Raw genomic sequence first — 23,562 nt, 5'->3', positions numbered from 1 at the left:
TTGTATTTTGTGTTTTTTAAGAACCAGCTTTGTATCCTATATCCAAGTCATTTTTAATATCATTCCTATAATAGTAACTGGGAGAGCAGTCTTAGCGATGACTGGTTAGAGCAATAAGTGCAAATAATATCTATGGTTTTTGAACATCAGATAAAAAGTTGAAGTGTCAACTCCCACTGGTGACAAGACTGATGTGTGAACTAAATTTTAAAAACCTCAAAAAATGATCTCAGAAACGAATGCCTTTGTAATCCCAGTGATCACATCATTTAGGTGGGGCAGCTTTGCAGGGCCCACATGTGTTTCTTTATGTGGCAGCTCTATAGGCAAGTGCTCACTCTCATCTTCCTGAAACAATGTGTAGGCCCACAAAGTAAGAGCAACATGGCATCATGAGCATGTGAAATGATATTTGGTGTTTCTGAAGCTGGCAAGGAGGCATTTATGACCCAGGCGACACAGATACAGCAGGTAATGTTCTATGGATGGCCCCCAACGTGGTGTATTTGGGATCCAGAGTCAGCCTGATTTAAAATCCTATCGCAACCACTTATAAGTTGTTTCACCTTGGATGAGTTATTTAAGCTCTTTAAATCTCAGTTTCCTCATCTATACAATGGAAATAATACTTCACAGTGCTGTCATGCAGTTAAACAGAGAAAAGGCACATACATTACTTAGCAAGGTGACTGGCAAATATTCAGTGCTCAAGAGATATTAGCTGTTATGACTACATATTTATTTTTAATGCTTCTTAGAAATAGTCTTACTAGGAGGTTTCTATTTGGTGTATTCAATAAAACATAAAATTTTTCTTCAATATAAATTCTAGGTAAAAAAGGAGAGATATATATACATACATACATACATGCATATGCCATATGTATGTTAAAACTAGTAGTAGGTTAATTTAAAAGTTAGACAATAATTAGACATCATGTATTTAAGGGCTACAGGATCTGTTACTGGGTAATATAGGTACTTCTGAATTATCCCTGTTGATATTCAGATTTCTCTAATAATCTCAAATTTCCATTTATCAGTATAGAATACCTACTTGTTTGCAAAGTATAATATGCAGTAAGAATTCTCCAACTCCTCCTCTTGCCTACCTCTCTGAACTAAACATATGATGTTGAATAGTGGAGATTATTAATTCTGCTTTATATATCTTTGAATATGGCATATACAGATGTTGCTGGACCAACATCTCCACAATGAGAATGTCCCATGTTTATTCGACTGACCTTTTTAAAAATTCCTATCTTGGCTTGTGCCACACGCTAGCCACGTTATGGTATCTAGCTCCTTCAAATGAGGAGGAGGGGGAGTTGTTGCCAGTATACTTTTCTACTGTATATTTGGCTGAAATTAAAACAAATTCCAGAATCAATGAGGATGTGGCGGTGGAATTTTGAATATTTTGTGAAGCAGGCCATAAGTTTCTTCCATTCGCATGTGGGCACTATTTGTGTGTCTCTTCCAACTATTTTTGTCACTATTTTCCTAGTCTAAAATCCTTGACTACAAGGAAAGACCACTGACTCCCCCACCCTAAATGTTACTCCTAGTAGGAGTAACACGTAGTATCCTTAGCAAGAAGATGTGCTTATTTTCATACTGAGAGTAAATTTCAAGAAAAGTAAACTCTATATGTATCTAAATATATATATATTTTTCTTTTACAGAACTTGGAAAATGTGTATGTAGGAATATTTCCAAAAATATTAATCTCAAGAAATGTTATTATATCATTTAAGTCTGAAATTATGTACAGTTATGAGTTCATGTATTCATTCATTCATTCATGCACAAATATTTATTACTATCCTACTCCTCAGGACTCAGGATACCAAAGTGAAAAGAAACAGTCCTTCTCCTTTAGGCCCTTATAAACTAGTTAAGGAATAAAGAATGTTCTCAAATAATTACAATGTGATGTAGCATGGGATGGAGGCACAAAAGAGGTAGAAACTGAGGTCCATCACCTTTTGAAAAATGAGATTCACTTTTAGGTGGGAGGGCAGGATGTCCTGAAACCAGGTGCAAAGTACATGGTAAGAAAAGAAGACAGGAAAGGTTCATGGAAAAGGTTGCATCTGAGTCAGCTGTTTATAGCCTTTAGTAAATAACTGTAGAGGAAGGGCATTCCAAGTGGAGGAAAACAGATACGCAAGGGTGCCGAAGAGCAACGGCATAGGGTGTGTTCACAAAGTGGGGATGGTTGGTTCAAAGCAAGGCTGGAACCGGGAAGGCAACAAGCAGAAAAAGCATAGTTTCAAAGGACATGGATCCTGTCTTACAGAGCCTGGATGAATGGGGAAGGGTTAAAGATTACAAAGACTTCAAGCCTCCGTAGCTGAAATGAGGGTTACACCCTCGAAACAACTAGGAAAATCAGGTTAAACAAAAATAGTATTTTCGGAAACCATGATAAATTCAGGTTGTATATCATTGAATTTGAGGTACTAGGATAGCAACAGAAACTATTACAAATAATATGAATAAATTTTACTGGCCTAGATGAAAAGGACCTCAGGTGGCACATGCGTAATTTAATCTTATGCTACTGACACTAACCTCTCCTCCTCAGACATGACACAGCAAGCACTGTTCCATTTCCTCCAAGGCACTGTTGTCTTCTTTGATTTGTATTTTAATATATATCTTCAAGTGATTTACTTTACCCTACTAGATGCTCAGCAATTTGAGGTCAAGATTTATACATGTTTTGTCACTGTATTCTTCATGATGCTTAGCAAAATGTCTTCTCTATATAACAGCCACTTGAATAATAAAAGCTTGAATGAATGGGGAAAGGAAACAAGTCTGCCTGGAGAACCTAAATAAAATCAAGAGAAAAACAACAGAGAGGCACTTTGGTATATTCAAAAAGACCCAGCTGTACCCAACGGCCAGCAAGCTCCATTGGTGAATGCCAAACAACTAGCAAGACAGTAACACAAAACCATCCATTACCAGAGAGGCTGCCTAAAATCATAAGTTCACAAACACCCCAAAACACACCACCAGACATGGTTCTGCCCACCAGAAAGACAAGATCCAGCCTCATTCACCAGAACACAGGCACCAGTCCCCTCCACCAGGAAGCTTACACAAGCCACTGAACCAACCTTACCCACTGGAGGCAGACACCAAAAACAATGGGAACTACGAACCTGCAGCCAGCGAAAAGGAGACCCCAAACACAGTACGTTAAGCAAAATGGGAAGACAGAGAAATATGCAGCAGATGAAGAAGCAAGGTAAACACCAACCAGACCAGACAAATGAAGAGGAAAGAGGCAGTCTACCTGAAACAGAATTCAGAGTAATGATAGTAAAGATGATCCAAAATCCCGGAAACAGAAAGGAGAAAATACACAAAACATTTAACAAGGACCTAGAAGAACTAAAGAGCAAATAAACAATGATGAACAACACAATACATGAAATTAAAAATTCTCTAGAAGGAATCAATAGCAGAATAACTGAGGCAGAAGAACGGATAAGTGACCTGGAAGATAAAATAGTGGACATAACTACTGCAGAGCAGAATAAACAAAAAAGAATGAAAAGAATTGAGGACAGTCTTAGAGACCTCCGGGACAACATTAACCACACCAGTATTCGAATTATAGGGGTCCCAGAAGAAGAAGAGAGAATGAAAGGGACTGAGAAAATATTTGAAGAGATTATAGTTGAAAACTTCCCAAATATGGGAAAGGAAATAGTCAAGTCCAGGAAGCGCAGAGAGTCCCATACAGGATAAATCCAAGGAGAAACACGCCAAGACACATATTAATCAAACTATCAAAAATTAAATACAAAGAAAAAATATTAAAAGCAGCAAAGGAAAAACAATAAATAATATACAAGGGAATCCCCATAAGGTTAACAGCTGCTCTTTCAGCAGAAACTCTGCAAGCCAGAAGGGAGGGGCAGGGCATATTTAAAGTAATGACAGGGAAAAACCTACAACCAAGATTACTCTACCCAACAAGAATCTCATTCAGATTTGATGGAGAAATTAAAACCTTTACAGACAAGCAAAAGCTAAGAGAATTCAGCACCACCAAACCAGCTTTACAACAAATGGTAAAGGAACTTCTCTAGGCAGGAAACACAAGAGAAGGAAAAGACCTACAATAACAAACCCAAAACAACTGAGAAAATGGTAATAGGAACATACATATGGATAACTACCTTAAATATAAACTGATTAAATGCTCCCACCAAAAGACATAGACTGGCTGAATGGATAAAAAAACAAGACCCGTATATATGCTGTCTACAAGAGACCCAGTTCAGGCCTAGGGACACATACAGACTGAAAGTGAGGGGATGGAAAAAGATGTTCCATGCAAATGGAAATCAAAAGAAAGCTGGAGTAGCAATTCTCATAACAGATAAAATAGACTTTAAAACAAAGACTGGGCTTCCCTGGTGGCGCAGTGGCTGAGAATCTGCCTGCCAATGCAGGGGACACGGGTTCGAGCCCTGGTCTGGGAAGATCCCACATGCCGCGGAGCAACAAAGCCCGTGAGCCACAACTACTGAGTCTGCGCGTCTGGAGCCTGTGCTCCGCAACAAGAGAGGCCGCGACAGTGAGAGGCCCGCGCACTGCGATGAAGAGTGGCCCCTGCTTGCCGCAACTAGAGAGAGCCCTCGCACAGAAGCGAAGACCCAACACAGCCATAAATAAATAAATAAATAAACTAATTTTAAAAAAAAAAAGAAAAAAAAAACAAAGACTATTACAAGAGACAAAGAAGGACACTACATAATGATCAAGGGCTCAATCCAAGAAGAAGATATAACAATTGTAAATATTTATGCACCCAAGATAGGAGCACCTCAATACATAAGGCAAATGCTAACGCCATAAAAGGGGAAATCGACAGTAACACATCATAGTAGGGGACTTTAACACCCCACTTTCACCAATGGACAGATCATCCAAAATGAAAAGAAATAAGGAAACACAAGCTTTAAATGATACATTAAACAAGATGAACTTCATTGATATTTACAGGACATTCTATCTAAAAACAACAGAATACACTTTCTTCTCAAGTGCTCATGGAACGTTTTCCAGGATAGATCATATCTTGGGTCACAGATCAAGCCTTGGTAAATTTAAGAAAATTGAAATCGTATCAAGTATCTTTTCTGATCACAACGCTATGACACTAGATACCAATTACAGGAAAAAATCTGTAAAAAATACAAACACATGGAGGCTAAACAATACACTACTAAATAACTAAGAGATCACTGAAGAAATCAAACAGGAAATCAAAAAATACCTAGAAACAAATGACGATGAAAACACGACAGCCTAAAACCTATGGGGTGCAGCAAAAGCAGTTCTAAGAGGGAAGTTTATAGCAATACAATCTTACCTCAGGAAACAGGAAAAATCTCAAATAAACAACCTAACCTCACACCTAAATCAATTAGAGAAAGAAGAACAAAAAAAACCCAAAGTTAGCAGAAGGAAAGAAATAAAGATCAGATGAGAAATAAATGAAAAAGAAATGAAGGAAACGATATCAAAGATCAATAAAACTAAACGCTGTTTCTTTGAGAAGATAAAGAAAATTAATAAACCATTAGCCAGACTCATCAAGAAAAAAAGGGAAAAGATTCAAATCAATAGAGTTAGAAATGAAAACGGAGAAGTAACAACTGACACTGCAGAAATACAAAGGATCGTGAGAGATTACTACAAGCAACTATATGCCAATAAAATGGACAACCTGGAAGAAATGGACAAATTCTTAGAAATGCATAACCTTCCGACACTGAACCAGGAAGAAATAGAAAATATAAACAGACCAATCACAAACACTGAAATTCAGACTGTGATTAAAAATCTTTCAACAAACAAAAGCCCAGGACCAGATGGCTTCACAGGCGAATTCTATCAAACATTTAGAGAAGAGCTAACACCTATCTTTCTCAAACTCTTCCAAAATATAGCAGAGAGGGGAATACTCCCCAACTCATTCTACGAGGCCACCATCACCCTATACCAAAACCAGACAAACATGTCACAAAGAAAGAAAACTACAGGCCAGTATCACTGATGAACACAGATGCAAAAATCCTCAACAAAATACTAGCAAACAGAATCCCAACAGCACATTAAAAGGATCATACACTATGATCAAGTGGGGTTTATCCCAGGAATGCAAGAATTCTTCAATATACGCAAATCAATCAATGTGATACACCATATTAACAAATTGAAGAATAAAAACCATATGATCATCTCAATAGATGCAGAAAAAGCTTTTGACAAAATTCAACACCCATTTATGATAAAAACTCTCCAGAAAGTAGGCACATAGGGAACTTACCTCAACATAATAAAGTCCATATATGACAAACCCACAGCCAACATCGTCCTCAATGGTGAAAAACTGAAACCATTTCCCCTAAGATCAGGAACTAGACAAGGTTGCCCACTCTCACCACTATTATTCAACATAGATTTGGAAGTTTTAGTGACAGCAATCAGAGACGAAAAAGAAATAAAAGGAATCCAAATCGGAAAAGTAGAAGTAAAACTGTCACTGTTTGCAGATGACACGACACTATACATAGAGAATCCTAAAGATGCTACCAGAAAACTACTAGAGATAATCTATGAATTTGGTAAAGTAGCAGGATACAAAATTAATGCACAGAAATCTCTTGCATTCCTATACACTATCGATGAAAAATCTGAAAGAGAAATTAATGAAACACTCCCATTTACCATTGCAACAAAAAGAATAAATACCTAGGAATAAACCTGCCAAAGGAGACAAAAGACCTGTATGCAGAAAACTATAAGACACTGATGAAAGAAATTAAAGATGATACAAATAGATGGAGAGATATACCACGTTCTTGGATTGGAAGAATCAACATTGTGAAAACGACTATACTACCCAAAGCAATCTACAGAATCAATGCAACCCCTATCAAACTACCAATGGCAGTTTTCACAGAACTAGAACAAAAAATTTCACAATTTGTATAGAAACACAAAAGACCCTGAATATCCAAAGCCATCTTGAGAAAGAAAAATGGAGCTGGAGGAATCAGGCTCCCTGATTTCAGACTATACTACATTGTACAGTAAACAAGACAGTATGGTACTGGCACAAAAACAGAAATATAGATGAATGGAACAGGATAGAAAGCCCAGAGATAAACCCACGCACATATGATCACCTTATCTTTAATAAAGGAGGCAAGAATATACAATGGAGAAAAGACAGCCTCTTCAATAAGTGGTGCTGGGAAAACTGGACAGCTACATGTAAAAGAATGAAATTAGAACACTCCCTAACACCATACACAAAAATAAACTCAAAATGGATTAAAGACCTAAATGTAAGGCCAGACACTATCAAACTCTTAGAGGAAAACATAGGCAGAACACTCTATGACAAAAATCACAGCAAGATCCTTTTTGACCCACCTCCTAGAGAAATGGAAATAAAAACAAAAATAAACAAATGGGGCCTAATGAAACTTAAAAGCTTTTGCACAGCAAAGGAAACCATAAACAAGACGAAAAGACAACCCTTAGAACGGGAGAAAATATTTGCCAATGAAGTAACTGACAAAGTATCAATCTCCAAAATTTACAAGCAGCTCATGCAGCTCAATATCAAAAAAACAAACAACCCAATCCGAAAATGGGCAGAAGACCTAAATAGACATTTCTCCAAAGAAGATATATGGATTGCCAACAAACACATGAAAGGATGCTCAACATCACTAATCATTAGAGAAATGCAAGCCAAAACTACAATGAGGTATCACCTCACACCACTCAGAATGGCCATCATCAAAAAATCTACAAACAATAAATGCTGGAGAGGGTGTGGAGAAAAGGGAACCCTCTTGCACTGTTGGTGGGAATGTAAATTGATACAGCCACTATGGAGAACAGTATGGAGGTTCCTTAAAAAACTAAAAACAGAACTACCATACGACCCAGCAATCCCACTACTGGGCATATACCCTAAGAAAACCATAATTCAAAAAGAGTCATGTACCACAATGTTCACTGCAGCACTATTTACAATAGCCAGGACATGGAAGCAACCTTAGTGTCCTTTGACAGATGAATGGATAAAGAAGATGTGGCACATATATACAATGGAATATTACTCAGCCATAAAAAGAAATGAAATTGAGTTATTTGTAGTGAGGTGGATGGACCTAGAGTCTGTCATACAGAGTGAAGTAAGTCAGAAAAAGAAAAATAAATACTGTATGCTAACACTTATATATGGAATCTAGAAACAAAAATGGTTCTGAAGAACCTAGGGGCAGGACAGGAATAAAGATGCAGACGTGGAGAATGGACTTGACGACATGGGGAGGGGGAAGGGTAAGCTGGGACAAAGTGAGAGAGTGGCATGGACATATATACACTACCAAATGTAAAACAGATAGCTAGTGGGAAGCAGCCACATAGCACAGGGAGACCAGCTCGGTGCTTTGTGACCACCTAGAGGGGTGGGATAGGGAGGGTGGGAGGGAGACGCAAGAGGGAGGAGATATGGGGATATATGTATACGTATAGCTGATTCACTTTGTTATACAGCAGCAACTAACACAACAGTGTAAAGCAATTATACCTCAATAAAGATGTTAAAAATAAAAAAGGAATATTTTTCCATAGAGGGAGGACTACTACATAGTAGTAGTAATTTTAGGTTTTTAATTGTTTTACAAAAAAATTTTTGTAATTTTTGAGTAATTTTAATTATACCAAAAAGGAAAGGGTTTGAATATTTCCTGTAAAGTAAGGAGAGTATAATGAGTTGGATGTATCACTGGGCCTGCATTATTTTATGCCCATTTAAGGTATGTGTACCATAATATCATTTTGCTGTTGTTGAAAAACAGCAGCAGTTGTTTTTTTTTTTTTTTTTTTTAAAGTTTTACTTGATTTTATTTATTTATTTATTTATTTTTGGCTGTGTTGGGTCTTCGGTTCGTGCGAGGGCCTTCTCCAGTTGCGGCAAGCGGGGGCCACTCTTCATCGCGGTGCGGGGACCACTCTTCATCGCGGTGCGCGGGCCCCTCTCCACCGCGGCCCCTCCCGTCGCGGGGCACAGGCTCCAGACGCGCAGGCTCAGCAATTGTGGCTCACGGGCCCAGCTGCTCCGCGGCACGTGGGATCCTCCCAGACCAGGGCCCGAACCCGCGTCCCCTGCATTAGCAGGCAGACTCTCAACCACTGCGCCACCAGGGAAGCCCGCAGCAGTTGTTTTAAAACAAACGGTATAGCACTTCAATGTATGTGAGAGTTAACGGTCTCATAGCCCTTTTTCTATTTCATTCTGACCACATTCCAGTGAGAAAGGAATTCTTTTCTCATTTACAAATGCTGAAATTGAAGCTCAGGGTAACCTGTCCTAAGTTATGTGACTATTAAGTCAAAAAGCTTGATAAGCGATTCCCACCTTCTGACTTCTCTTTTATTATTATTATTATGTATTTGTTTATTTAACGCCAATTGGTTGCTCTCAGAAATTCAGCTTTTTATTTAGTATAAAAGCAAAGCTTCCAATTGCATTAAAAAACTATTAAATTCTAAATGTAGTAATGATATTTTTGTGTAGCAGTACTCACATTTATGACACTACTAGCTTAACGTAAAAATCAACAGAACGAAGTCTCATAATCTTTAATAAACTATTTCTTCTCCCAAGAGCATTTACTAGGGCAAACTGTTTCCTATTTTCAGGACCAATAAATAGGAGTATTCCAAATATTTCTCATACATATGCAGTTGGATCTTTTATATACCTTATTGGGGGGATTATGTAGCAATTCCATATTATATCGAGATTTTATTTTCAGCAATTCCTAGATTTTAAGAGAGCTACTTTATATCCAGATGAATTATATCCAAGTCTATCCTCTTATTTCCCTGTGTTGTTACAGCTTTATTCAACTGTGTTGCTGTGTCTTTTAGAAATGTGTACCATAGCTTCCAGTAGGCACAACACTAAGAGCTCAACCTTATACCATCGATAGCTGCATAGCAGCCGTAAGTGAGCTGTTAGATTGTCCAATGTGATATCATTTTACTGGAACACAGACAAGGCAACAAAAAGTCAGGTGAACTAAATAAGTCTAATCTCCATTTGGAGAATATGGCTCTTTACGTAGTAGTTCTGCGAACTTGGGTTTGTCACTTCAAATCTCAGTATCTCATTTCTCCTATTTGCGAAGTCTGCTATGGGAATAACATGAGAAATAAAAGTGAATGTGCTTTGAAAACTATATACAATATGTTCTCTATCATGAAAATTGTGGGGAACACTATTACAGTTGATTTCAATACAATTTTGCCAATGGTGCTATTTTTCTACTCAGCTATATTTTGTCCTGTGCTATGAGGTGAAATAAAACTGCTTAGTTTTCTCACACAGACATGGTGGATGTTTTCACTCATTTATTTATACTGTTCAAACTGTACAGAGGATGGGCACAATTCCTCTTCTGACAATATGAAAATAACAGGTTGGAAAATTAATTTTGAATGGAAACCTTCATTCATTTCCATGCAGACATCTAAATTTAAAAGACTACGCCACAAAGAATTAGTTAATATTTTACTTAAAAAGTGTTACTTCTGGTATAGTAATAGAAATGGGCCTTTACTGATTCTCCAATTAGTTTAAAAACAATAATGTGCTTATGAGGCCCTCTGTATTTCAACAGTGCTATTACCAAGAGAACATTGCATTAATTTATTGTCAGTGTTGGGCATCAGATTGGATTCCACATGGTTAAGCTGGTATCATCTTGAAAAAAAATATATATATAGATAGATAGATAGATAGTTAAAAGGCACAGACATATAGATATATGAACATATTAACATTTAACACGTCTATGAAACCTCCAAACCCTTCCCACTGCAAATAAAACAGAATCATATAAAAGTGATTTCCAATCTTTACCAAAGCACAAATAAAACAGATCTGAGTTTGAAAGGAGTCAACATCTGAACTGTTCTTATTCCTACCCAGTTTTATTTTGGTTGCTAAAGGCAGCTTTAACACCACTGAGTTTTATCTTACTTTTATTAATACTTCAAGAGTATTGAAGATCTATATTTCACCAAAGTAGTAAGAGTTGAATTTATTTTTATAAAACTGTAATAAGTAAGTCAGGAGTAGAGCCTTTCACCAAATAACTGAGTACTGACCTTAAAATTATCCAGTTTCAACTTTCGATAAAATCAACTTCATTTAATAACTTCAAAACTGCACGATGACTTCTGTAGTTAATTGCACATTTGTACTTGGAAGATTTTTTAATTTGATGATTTTAAGACAGCAAAATCAATGGAAAACTTACTGTGATGAACCAGGGAAATCTGGATTTGGAGAATTCATTCATCCAAGTCTTTGCTTTTCAATCATTGTGCCCTTATCTTGACTAATTTTTGGCTGAAAATCAGATATCTCAGCCTTCACTAGCAAGTACCTTTATAATCCAATCAAATATAATCAATTCTAGGGGCAACTCAAATTGCTTTATTAGTTTAATAGCTGTCCTTTCTTTTAACATTAAATGATGAGTGCATAATAATAATCCAAATGAAATAATAAAAGCAAATATTAATATATATATGTTCTTCATCTATATATATGATTCTAATGAAGAGAAACATCTGCACTGAGAGCATACCCAGGTTAAAATGGAAAGGAAAGATGTTTCTCAAGTTCTGACAATTACCTTTTGAAGAACCTGGCTGTTCACAAAGTATGAAAATGTTAACAGGACTGAGAGCACTAATATGAAAAAGAAGCAAGGTACCAAGTGTCTTTGCTTTTCTAAAAACTTAACAAAAAATAAAGTAATTCTTAGTCTACTTTACTTATAACCTTAAGGTTACAAAAAGTCAATTTAAAAAAAAAAAAAGTCAATTTAGAGAATTTTTTTCATTTATGAATATTTTAGACTTAAAAGTTTAGACTATGACATAATCAAATAATCATCTAACATTCCTATACAAAATCCCTGTATAAATTTTACTTAAATAGTATTTAAGTATTTAAAAAGGATCTTTCTCGTCAATTTAAGCCACATTTTGAGCCTTTTCGACTAGCAACAGACTGTAATAGAGAAAAATAGATGGTAAATGTAAACCAAGGTATACATAACTGTAGAAAAACAATACTGTGAAGATGGCAGAAGGGAGGTTTGGGAGGAAAAAGGGAAAATATCTCTTTATGAATGAGGGAATAAGTTCCAGGGTTTTACACTGTCAAATCTTTAACACAACTTCTTCCAACTACTATCATTTGTGGGGAAAGATAGTAGAATTAGGTTGGTTGAAAATGCTAACTTGGACAGTTTGTCATGCTGTAGAGACTATGTGTGTTTGAAAGAAATAGGTGTCTAAATGATCTGCAGAAAATAAGGAGCTCTGGAGTCTTTGATACTGAATAAGAAGAAAATTTAGAACAAATCACAGAGAAAAAAAAAAAAATTTACATCCAAGGTAGAATTCATAGTAAGTCCCCCAAATTAAGAAACTCAGTTTTGTTCAGATATGTATCAAGCTGTACCTTATTTTTTAAAAAGCCTGCTTTAAAATAAGTATGTATTTGCTGTTCTGTTCAGTGTTTACAGAAATTTAGATGCCTTAAGAATATGTGCATTTTTAAATTGCAGTATAGTTGATTTACAATGTTGTGTTAGTTGCTGGTGTACAGCAAAGTGATTCAGTTAAACATATATATTCAAATTCTTCTTAAGAATATGTGCATTTTGCAGGCACCATTCTTTTTCATGTAAACAGACAATTCAAGAAGCCACTTCGGGGCTTCCCTGGTGGCACAGTGGTTGAGAATCTGCCTGCCAATGAAGGGGACACGGGTTCGAGCCCTGGTCTGGGAGGATCCCACATGCCGCGGAGCAACTGGGCCCGTGAGCCACAACTACTGAGCCTGCACGTCTGGAGCCTGTGCTCCGCAACAAGAGAGGCCGCGATAGTGAGAGGCCCGCGCACCGCGATGAAGAGTGGCCCCCGCTTGCCACAACTAAAGAAAGCCCTCGCACAGAAACGAAGACCCCACACAGCCAAAAATAAAAATAAATAAATAAATAAATTTATTAAAAAAAAAAAATGAAGCCACTTCTTTAAAGTGTATCTGTTCTAACCTTTGTTAGAGAACACCAGAAACCAGATTATTCATTTTTCCATTTTTGTACCAAAGATTTCTTGGAGGCCTTGTCCTAGAGTTACACTGCACTGGTTTCAGTTCCGGTTTTGCTAGTAACTAGTTTTATGCATTTGTGCATTTTCATTAACCTAAAATATCTCAATTACACTCATTTATCATGTATTTTTAATGAATTCTTACTGGAAACGAGACTCTAAGTTGCAATGTGCATTCCTTTGATAAATCTATGTAACAAGATTTCTACCCACTTTCCTGATATAAAACTCTTGGTGGAGGATTCACTTAACATCCCTGAGTGTGCATGAAGAGTGTAGCAGGACAGCAGGGTGCAAAGAGAGTTGGGCTACTTGATTTCCAAGGTCATTTCTGGTACTGACATAATTAGGACTCAATAAAATATTTCAGATCAGTAAACAAATCAGGGAATGAATATACGTAAGACTACCTGAAAGAGCTTTAGCAAATCATTACACTGATGTAGGCCTTACTTCTGGAACAGATTGTTAATGAGGAACTATGTCTTTAGGGGGCAGTTCAGCCTGGGCTCTCAAGTCAGTCTGCCTGCTCTGCTGGCTTTGACGCCTATTTAGCTCTGTGACCTTAGGAAAGTTACTTCTGGATTCTGGTTTAACTGTAAATTATATTTAACAACATTACCCGCCTCATAGTGTTATTGTGAAGACTCAATGAAATAATACATAGAAAGTGCTTAGCACAGCACCTGGCATTGAGAGACTGGCCAGTCAATAGTGTTAGTTAATTTTAATACGCTCTATCAGCTCACCTAAAGTGAAAGATCAGCTCTTTGAGCTAGACCCTGATAGTGGCAGACTACAAATTGACTATAAACATCACATACCACCATAACTGATGAAATCTTTCAGAAAATGTTTTTATAGAATTATACTATTCAAGACTGTGTTCTTCTTAAAGAAATGTAGTATGGTGTGATCTTTTCTCCTATTTTCCATCCAGACTTTTGTGCTTGGCATCCCTTTTGCCCTGCCATATCCCTCCTAATACACACCCAGGGATGTTAAGTGAATTCCCCACACTCAGAGATTTTTATGGGAGGAAAGGGAGTAGAAATTTTGTTACACAGTCTTTCCTGCTTCGGAGGAGTAGTATTTTTCTCCCAGTGTTCTCCTGGTAACTACTAACAAACAGGAAATTGGCACAACTGAAGACGGCCCATCCTGTGAGCACCTGGACCATAATTTACAGTCAGAGGCATCAATTCAAAGCAGCAGAGAGACTCCCCAGTAATTATAAAATCTTCTGAAAGTGAAATAGGCAATTAGTGGATTTCCATCTTATTTTTTAATTTTCATGGGAAACTCAAGTGTATTCAATTCTTTCACTTGCGATTATAGGGCTAATTAACAGGAATTCGTGGTGCTCTGTGTACGATAATGACAATTAGTTGTTGGCTGGAGAACCAATAAAGAATTACAGCTCTTTCCGTGCCTCGCGCAGCCATGGCTCGTGGTCCCAAGAAGCACCTGAAGCGCGTAGTAGCTCCAAAGCATTGGATGCTGGATAAACTGGCTGGTGTGTTTGCTCCTCATCCATCTACTGGTCCCCACAAGCTGAGGGAATGTCTCCCCCTAATTATTTTCCTAAGGAACAGACTTAAATATGCCCTAACAGGAGATGAAGTAAAGAAGATCTGCATGCAGCACTTCACTAAGATTGATGGCAAGGTCCGCACTGACATAACCTACCCTGCTGGTTTTATGGATGTCATCAGCATTGACAAGACTGGAGAGAATTTTCGTCTGATCTATGACACCAAGGGTCGCTTTGCTGTTCATCGTATTACACCTGAGGAGGCCAAGTATAAGTTATGCAAAGTGAGAAAGATCTTTGTGGGGACAAAAGGAATCCCTCATCTGGTGACCCATGATGCTCGCACCATCCGCTACCCTGATCCCCTCATCAAGGTGAATGACACCATTCAGATTGATTTGGAGACTGGCAAGATTACTGATTTCAACAAATTTGACACTGGTAACCTGTGCATGGTGACTGGAGGTGCTAACCTGGGAAGAATTGGTGTGATCACTAACCGGGAGAGACATCCTGGTTCTTTTGACGTAGTTCATGTGAAAGATGCCAACGGCAATAGCTTTGCCACCCGGCTCTCCAACATTTTCGTTATTGGCAAAGGCAACAAACCATGGATCTCTCTTCCTCGTGGAAAGGGTATCTGCCTTACCATTGCTGAGGAGAGAGACAAGAGACTGGCAGCCAAACAGCAGTGGATAAAATGATCTCTAAGTGACGTGATTGGGAAAGTCTTTGTACTTATGGGTAATACTACATAATTAAAAGCCTCTTTAGTGTTAAAAAAAAAAAAGAATTACAAATGAAATTAAATTCAACATGAAAACAGGCCACACTGAAGAAGGGGTGAGAAGAGGTGCTGGCAACTTAAATATTAAATAGCTACACACAATAAATGCCTGGACATTTATGAGCTGAGAACCCAGTTATTCACTGGGAGAGTTATTTATAGACTGACAAACATTAAACTTTCACAAACCTAAACTATGGCTGAGATTTATTCTCTAAAGAGTTCTAAATTATTTTGGGGAACCTATACAACATTAAATCATTCAACCATGCTTTACTGTGATAGGCTCTTGGAACCCAACGATGAATAAAATACAGTCTACATCTCTGAGATCACAATCGAGTCAAAAAAGCAGATATGCCAACATTCATAATTCATATTCTCAACTTCTACCCTAAACATTCCATTCCTTTCGTCTTCTTGCTCTAACATCTCCCCCACGAGGGCACCACTTTCCCTGGAACCTTCTTGAGGAGTGACTGTTTTCTCTTAAAGCTTAGTACCACCAAGTATAAAAGTTTGGTAGGTGCCTTAACTACCACTATACATATCCCCCATCTTTCCTCTACAGAAATACCCAGTTTTGCATGTCCTGTCATCAAATTATGTCTGCTATCCCTCCTTGTCACGGTCAGCTACGGCAAATCTGGACCACTGACGCTCAATGCTTGAAAATTTTAGCTCCTAGTTTCCTGCAAATATCTTCAATGCTGTCATAATTCTTTGTAATATCAACATCCACTAAAACCAGCTTCCCAATACTCTGGCCTCTCAAATCCTTGACCTCTTCACCTCTAATAATATAATGATCTTATCACTACTTTATCTTAACCCTTCACTTCCAAGCCATATGCTCTTATTACAAATAAATGCAACCCATCCATAATTTCATTTTCCATTATCCCATTCTATGACCATCATCTTCTATCATTCCAACTCACTCTTTTAGTACCACCACAATTATTCAACACCTCCAGGACCAACAATTGATTGATCCCATTAGCATTTTACTTATGCCCTCACTTCCCTCCTTACTTACCTTAAAATCCATGGTCCATTACTATAATTGTTATAATAAAATACGCCCTCAACTGTTGTCACTCTCTTGATTCACTTACTCCTTTTTTGAAAACATATCTGTGAATACATCCAGGCGGCACTTACTCCGTACTTGCATGGCTGAACAAGACAGGAGAAAAAATTGCTTTCCACGTCGTCCTTCTCATCTCAGTGGCAACCCTATCTTTCCAGTTGGTCAGGTCAAAATATTTGGAGTCATCTTTGACTCCTGCCTTTCTCCCACACACCACATCCAATCCATCAGCAAATCCTGTTGACTCTCTTCAAGACATATCCACCATTTAACGACTTCTTACCACCAGTACTATTGCCACTCCAATCCAAGCATCGTCGTCTCCTCCAAGGATTAATGGATTCCCAGCTTCATGCATTGCCCCACTGTGGTATTTTAACACATCATCTCCTATATTTCTCCTTCTTGCTCAGTGCCTACTAGCCATACTAACCTTTTCCTTATTCTCAGAATAATCCAGGCACAAGCCAGGACCTTTGCTCTGAATTTTTCCTGGGCCTGAAATACCTTCTTCCCATCTAGCCACATGGCTCATAACCTCAGGATGAATTTTTATTGGAGTAGAGCTGATTTAAATGTTGTGTTAGTTTCAGGTGCACAGCTAACTGAATCAGTTATAAATATACATATACTCTTTTTTAGATTCTTTTCCCATATAGGTCATTACAGAGTATTGAGCAGAGTTCCCTGTGCTATACAGTAGGTTATCTATTTTATATATAGTAGTGTGTATATCTCAATCACAATCTGGCATTTAAATTATCATATCAAAGAAAGTGGGACCTAATAAACTGCTTAGAGCAAAGATGGCAAGAACATGAGGATGGTCAATTTAGCTAGGAGGAGAGAAAAGTAAAGCCACAAGAACAAAACTTGGCATGAGAAGCTATGAAAAAAAAATCCAGAAAATAGAATGTCCTTCATACCCCTATAAGAATCTGTCTAATTGGCAGGTATAGCCTTAAAAATATAGATGGATCCAGGAGAGTTTCATAGTCTGATTCTGATGGTATCAAATACTTGAGTCACACAACTTACCATTTTCATATTTCATGCTCTCCATAAAAATATCTAGTAGCTTTCTACTTGGATACAGAATGAACTAGTCACTTCAATGTCAATGCCCCTTTATTAAGTGTTCTTTTTATTCTCTGTTTCAACAAGCAACATTCTTGTTACAATTTAGCATCCCAGACAATTGCTTACAGGCAAAGAATGTAGTGATCACTGATGTAAATATGTTGGACTTAACATTGTACATATTATTTTTAATTAATAAGCTGTATTTTGGCATCAGTCTCAGTGAGTTTACTTTGATCCAAGAAGATTCCTCATCAACGTACTGACTTAATGTTGACTTTAACTGGTATAATACGGCCCAGCTATGGTAACTCCCAAAGTAAAAGCCCCTTTGTAGGGTTCTTTGTGTACAGGCACCCATCAGTGTCTTCTGCCTCACCACATACCATGACATGTTTCCATTTCAAAATGACAATGAATGTGAGGAAAATCTCAAGAAGGAGTTTGAGATGTCAGGTTGGCCCATACTCTATTGAATTTGTAGTTTGTTCCACCAGAACATAATCATATAGCTAAATGACACTTTGAAATAATACCTTTGGTCATGCTTAGACTGCCACAGTTTTTTCCATGTAAGATAAGGATTGAGGGGGAACATAATTAATTCCAAATTTCCACCTAAGAATAACAATTACTTCATCTAGTTACTCAAGACTGGTTTCCCTCTGATCTCCCTCCTACTTATATACTAGAAACAGCTTCAAATCTTCTAAATGCACATTTCTACCACTAAAAAGTCTGTTTTATATAAACACTCTCGTTTTTATTACATAGCTAATTGAGAAGCTGGGAGAGGGAACGAAATTTTATTATCTCAAAGAGTCATTCAATCAGAAAATATTTGAGTACCCACTGCATGCAAACCATTCTACTAAGTTTGTAAAGGATATGCCAATTTTATAAACGGTCTCTGTGCTCAAAACCTATTATAAAACAGAACTATAGAAACATAACTAATAAAAAACGTAGAAAGTGTTAAATTCATACAAAAATGTACAAATATTCAATGATTATAATGCTGAAGAGGAAGAGAACTATTCGGCCAGTGGAATTAGAGAAGGCTTTAGGAAGGGGGGATATTTCACTGTTATTTGAAAGTCCTGCTTGTGAGTTTTGCGAAACTATCATGGGACAGCTTTAGTAAAGAACCATGTCCCATCCAAAGTCACTACAACACATGTTGTACAAAATATATTTTAAAACAATAAAAATGAAATGCAAGCAAGATGAGAAACAAGTGTTAATTCACAAAATTCTGAAGCACTATTATATGAAACACGTTTCTTATATTAGCAGATCACTAAAAAGGAATCTAGCACCCTGGTCTGGCTGGCAGTCATCCAGCATAGGATAAAACAGCACCCTCACTGAATTGGCCACCAGGAGCCTGTGATGACCCTGGACCCTGAATGGTGCTGAGAAGCATCAGACCTATGAGGATGCGCCTAGCCTTACTGACTTGCCTGCATTTTAGGTCTTTCCCAGGACACCCAGAGCAGATGATTCCTTATTTTCTTCATAGAAAAGCTAGATTATATCATGAAAATCACCTGAAAAAAGTCAAAGTGCTTCTGCCAGTTAAATATAACTTATAAAAGCAAAGAAGTAAGCTAAATAAAGCTTTGCCTGCCTGAGGATTGGGTGAAATTATTGGCGTTCTGAGGAAACCTACGTTTTGGTTTTTTCCTCACATTCCTTTTGGGGTAGTCAAACTGCACTGTACCAAACACCCAAGTTCCATTTTGTTTTGAGAGTGGAACAGTACAGAAATAATACTGGACTTACAGTAAGGGGTCTTAAGTTCAAATTTCATCTCTGTTACTAATTAGTTGTAGATATTTGGACAAGTCACTTAACTTTGATGCCCCTTAGTTCTCTTATTTTTCAAAAGGAAGGAGGTTGACCAAGTAACTTCTATGTCCTCATCATGCTCTATCATCTTGGCGGGGGTGTGGGGGAGTGAAGGGGGGAGAAAAAGATCATACTCAAATGTTCCAAAATAACACCCAGCATGGTTGTATGTGAAATCAAAAGGGATAGAAGACTTTGGTAGAAGCTCAATAATCACCTATGTATCTTCTAGATTATGATAAAAGAGAAGAAATATTTATAGGGATATTAAAATAGAAGTAATGATTAGCAGAAATCTCTCACAGCAGTGGTAGAAAAGGCTGATGTGACGAAGTATGAAGAAATGAGAGCAAAGATTCGTGACTTTTTGTCTTGGTGCAGCCTCAGGACATTGTGTGTCCAATTTTGGGTTTATTTTCCATGGAAGGAGCCAGTATGCGTTTGGGACAAATGAGTTAATGCAATTCAACTAAAAGCACATTGGGGAGAACTTAATATAATATAAAGCAGAATGAATAAGGGAATTGTTTAGAATTAGGAAAATTGTGGGCCCTGAACCAATATGACAAGGGAGGGTACGCTGTGTGAACCAGACATTTCAGTTTAGGAAGTTGGACTCTCACCAAAATGGAAAAGTTGATGAATAGATGTGATTAAACAATGATATCAGACAATAAATTTAGGACTATATTAACAAATTGGGTTAAATGTAAGACTAGAAGTACTTCCTTCTCTGGTCCTTTTACACTGTAGTGAAACAGTAGTGATAGCTTACACTTAACCAGATTTTCCTGACCAGCTTTACACTTAACCAGCTTTTCTTGACTATTAAGTTAATCAGTAAGATTCCCAGGGACAGTCTTTGGTAGTCTGTGATCTCCGCCAGTTTGTCAGATGCATCCAAGGACAAGAAGCTGCCCCAAGAAAGAAGAAAGAGGCATATAATGGATGGACCTTAGTGAACTACTCCACACAACCACTAACAAGCAACCTCATTTTACATGAAGTGCCTTCAAATTGCCCATAATCAGGATTTTCTATGGAAAGGAAGTCACTGAACTACATGGCCTGTTTTTTTTTTTTTTTGTCTGTTAGTTTTTTATTAGCATTAGATACAGGCTAAGAGCTACTATCAATTCTTCAATAAATATTCAAACATTGTTAAGAGAGGACTTTACAAACCAGTTCTAAATGTCAAAGTTGTTATTTTGACATTTAGAACTGGTTTGTAAAGAAGAAAAGAACGCAACAGCGTTCTTCCTCCAAAGTGAATTTATTCTTTCAAAATCCTGAACACTAAGTTCATATTTTAAAGGCAAACCCAAACAACCATCACAAAAAGACAACAGATTTTTAAATAAATTCAGTTGTTCTGAGGCATTTGCATCTGTTGACTCGGTAGCAGCAAAATAATGGACTTCTTCCAGATGAATGAGTTACAGAAAACAAGTTCTGTTCACAGCATACGCAGGAAATTATTGTGCACAGAGTAAAGAAAAGAAGAAAAAAGAAATTGCTCTTGCAAACTGATGTATGCAAAGTAGAAACTATACGAGGATCTCTGATGGTCCAAAATAAAGATATTCCCCCTAGGCAGCTACCCAGAGAAGCACACTTCCTTAAACTTAACACAAAGGCAGCATCAGCAGAAGGGAAAAGAAAATTGTGTTTCCTATGCAGCATGCTTATTTGGTAACCTATCCAGCTTTGTCTCTTTTCTCATGGTAAATGACTTTGCTTGGACGTAACTTTCTAGACCCTGCGAAGTATTTGGAAGAATTCTGGAAGCAGCCCTTGCCCTTGGGAACTTTCTCAGAGTTGATTCTAGATGAAGATTCAGGCATATGTAGATTTAAACATCATATATTCATTATGTTAAATGTGAAGTCAATGAACAGCAGACAAGACTTTCATCTGTTTCCCAAATTAAGTAAAATTATTGAACATTTTCTAAATTCTTCACATGTGTCACAAAAGTAGGTTTGCTTCTGAAACATGCTTAGAGCAAGTAAAGATCATTTCAAAACCACCTCCTTTATTCCAAACACAAAACGATGGCCAATGAAGAATTATTGACAATAAACAGACTTCACCTCCAGTCCTGGCTCAGCCACTGTATAATTGTGTGCAAATTCCTTACCCTCTGTCGACCTGAATTTCTCTACGTAAGATGGACCTTATCCTTACTTGACAGACCTGCTGAGGGGACAGGAAAGAATATGCATAAAACACCTGGCACGTTTCTGACAGACTATATGTACCTAAAGATGATTGTTAGTAATACTATTAGATAAGAATATCTATCAGCTTATGGGCTAATGAAAAACTGTCTCCCAAATGCCAAGTCCGTTGTTTTCTAAGTCTTCCTTAGCATATCTCTGTGTTAATTTGCCAAGCCTCTTACATCTCTTTCTCTGGAGTTTGAAAAGAGGCAACTTAGTAAGAGGGAGTTCTCCTAGAGTCATCCTCACGGACTGTACTGTTAGAAACCCTCCTGGTCAGTACTCACTTCCCTAATTAACCAGGAAATGAAAATACTAATTTCATAAACAGATTGGACACTCTCATCAGATATTTAATAGTAAGAACAATGACAGGTTTTCAAGAGGAATGAACATGGAAATTTAGGAAAGAGAGGAGATACAAAAGTACTACACAAATGGTAGGTCTGAGATGTCCCAACAATAATAAGTCAGAAGAAGAATATTTTAGTACAGTGGAAATTGTGCTACTGAAACACGTCCAAGTTTGTGGATGAAAGCTGAGCTCCAAAGGCTATTTTAAAAGTCATACAGCTTATCCCTTTATGCTGAGAGTCCTTTCTTTTCTTCATTTTCAGCTGCTCTCTGTACCACCCCCAAATCAAATACCTGATGAGATTCAGGCCAGTGGACATATAGTCACAAAACTACTGCTCTGATTATTTGAACATAGTGAGAAAATCTTTAAAATTTACGTTGTTTCAAAAAGGTGAGAAAATTAAAAATCAAAAAACCAGATGTAGCCATTTTGTACAGAAGACCAAGTTTTATTGTTGAATCTCAAAAGAAGAGATTTTGAATTATAAGAAAGAAAAGAATACTAAAAGAAGCCACATTCAACAAAATCCAAAAGCTATTTATTATCCACTGAATGCAAAATTATTTTTAAATGGAAATCTGTTTTCTATTTGGTCACTGACTCTCATCTGAAAAAAATCTGTACTTTTTCAACATGCTTTAAAAAAAAATTGGACAGGCAGAGGGGAATTAATACATACCTTAAAAAATATGATCATATTTATTTCAGTCTGATATATAAGAGACTGAATAACTTATTCACTGGAAAAAAACTCTTCATAACCTCTGGCAAATATGCAAATTAGTAAAACAAATATAACATGTGCTAACCTCTAGGCCTAATATTTAGAAATGGGTTTCTGCTTTGTAGAAGGATGGATTTTCTTGTAAATTACTTTCATTTTTTAAATGTGGCTCAGATTCTAGATTTAATTAACAAATATAGCTATATGCATGAACTTTAAAGTTATAATTCATTAAACCATTAATCCATCTTAAGACATTCTTCTCTGTTATAAATTCCACCTGGCCTACATATTCATTCTCTGATGTGAATAAAATTGTTTTGTGTTGATACCTCTTTTAAGAATTGTTTCACCTCTTAAAAACTTGTTAATATTCTGTGGTATCCCTCAGGTAGAATCAGGAATTCCTAATTTACAGAGTAGCTGTGGTAGGAAGAAGAATGCCCCCCAAAAGATATTCACATCAAGTCCCTGAAACTTGTGAATGTTACCTTATTTGTATAAAGGGTCTTTGCAAAGGACCTAAGTTAAGCATTTGGAGATGAGGTCAACCTGGATTATCTGGCTGAGTCCTGTATTAGAGTTCTCCAGTGAAACAGAATCAGTAGGAGATAGATAGATAGACAGATGATATACAGGGAGACAGAGAGAGAGAC

At 37.2% G+C, this 23,562-nt stretch overlaps 2 protein-coding genes across 2 annotated transcripts in view; one reads left to right on the top strand and one right to left on the bottom strand.

Moving 5' to 3' along the window:
- The window catches only part of CHSY3 (chondroitin sulfate synthase 3), a 297,839-nt gene that overhangs the window by 126,123 nt on the left and 148,154 nt on the right, over positions 1–23,562 (bottom strand). The gene's annotated exons all lie outside the window — the stretch shown is intronic.
- LOC103014691 (40S ribosomal protein S4, X isoform-like) lies at positions 14,700–15,526 on the top strand. The gene has a single exon (XM_007188575.2). It carries the CDS (start codon positions 14,701–14,703, stop codon positions 15,493–15,495), a length of 795 nt encoding a protein of 264 aa, XP_007188637.1. The 5' UTR covers position 14,700; the 3' UTR covers positions 15,496–15,526.

This window comes from Balaenoptera acutorostrata, chromosome 2 (assembly GCF_949987535.1).
Source record: "Balaenoptera acutorostrata chromosome 2, mBalAcu1.1, whole genome shotgun sequence".
Lineage (NCBI taxonomy): Eukaryota > Metazoa > Chordata > Mammalia > Artiodactyla > Balaenopteridae > Balaenoptera > Balaenoptera acutorostrata.
This window is presented reverse-complemented; position numbering and strand designations above follow the sequence as displayed.

Coding starts and splice junctions, on each gene's coding strand:
- LOC103014691 (XM_007188575.2), top strand. CDS start 14,701: ATGGCTCGTGGTCCCAAGAAGCACCTGAAGCGCGTAGTAGCTCCAAAG.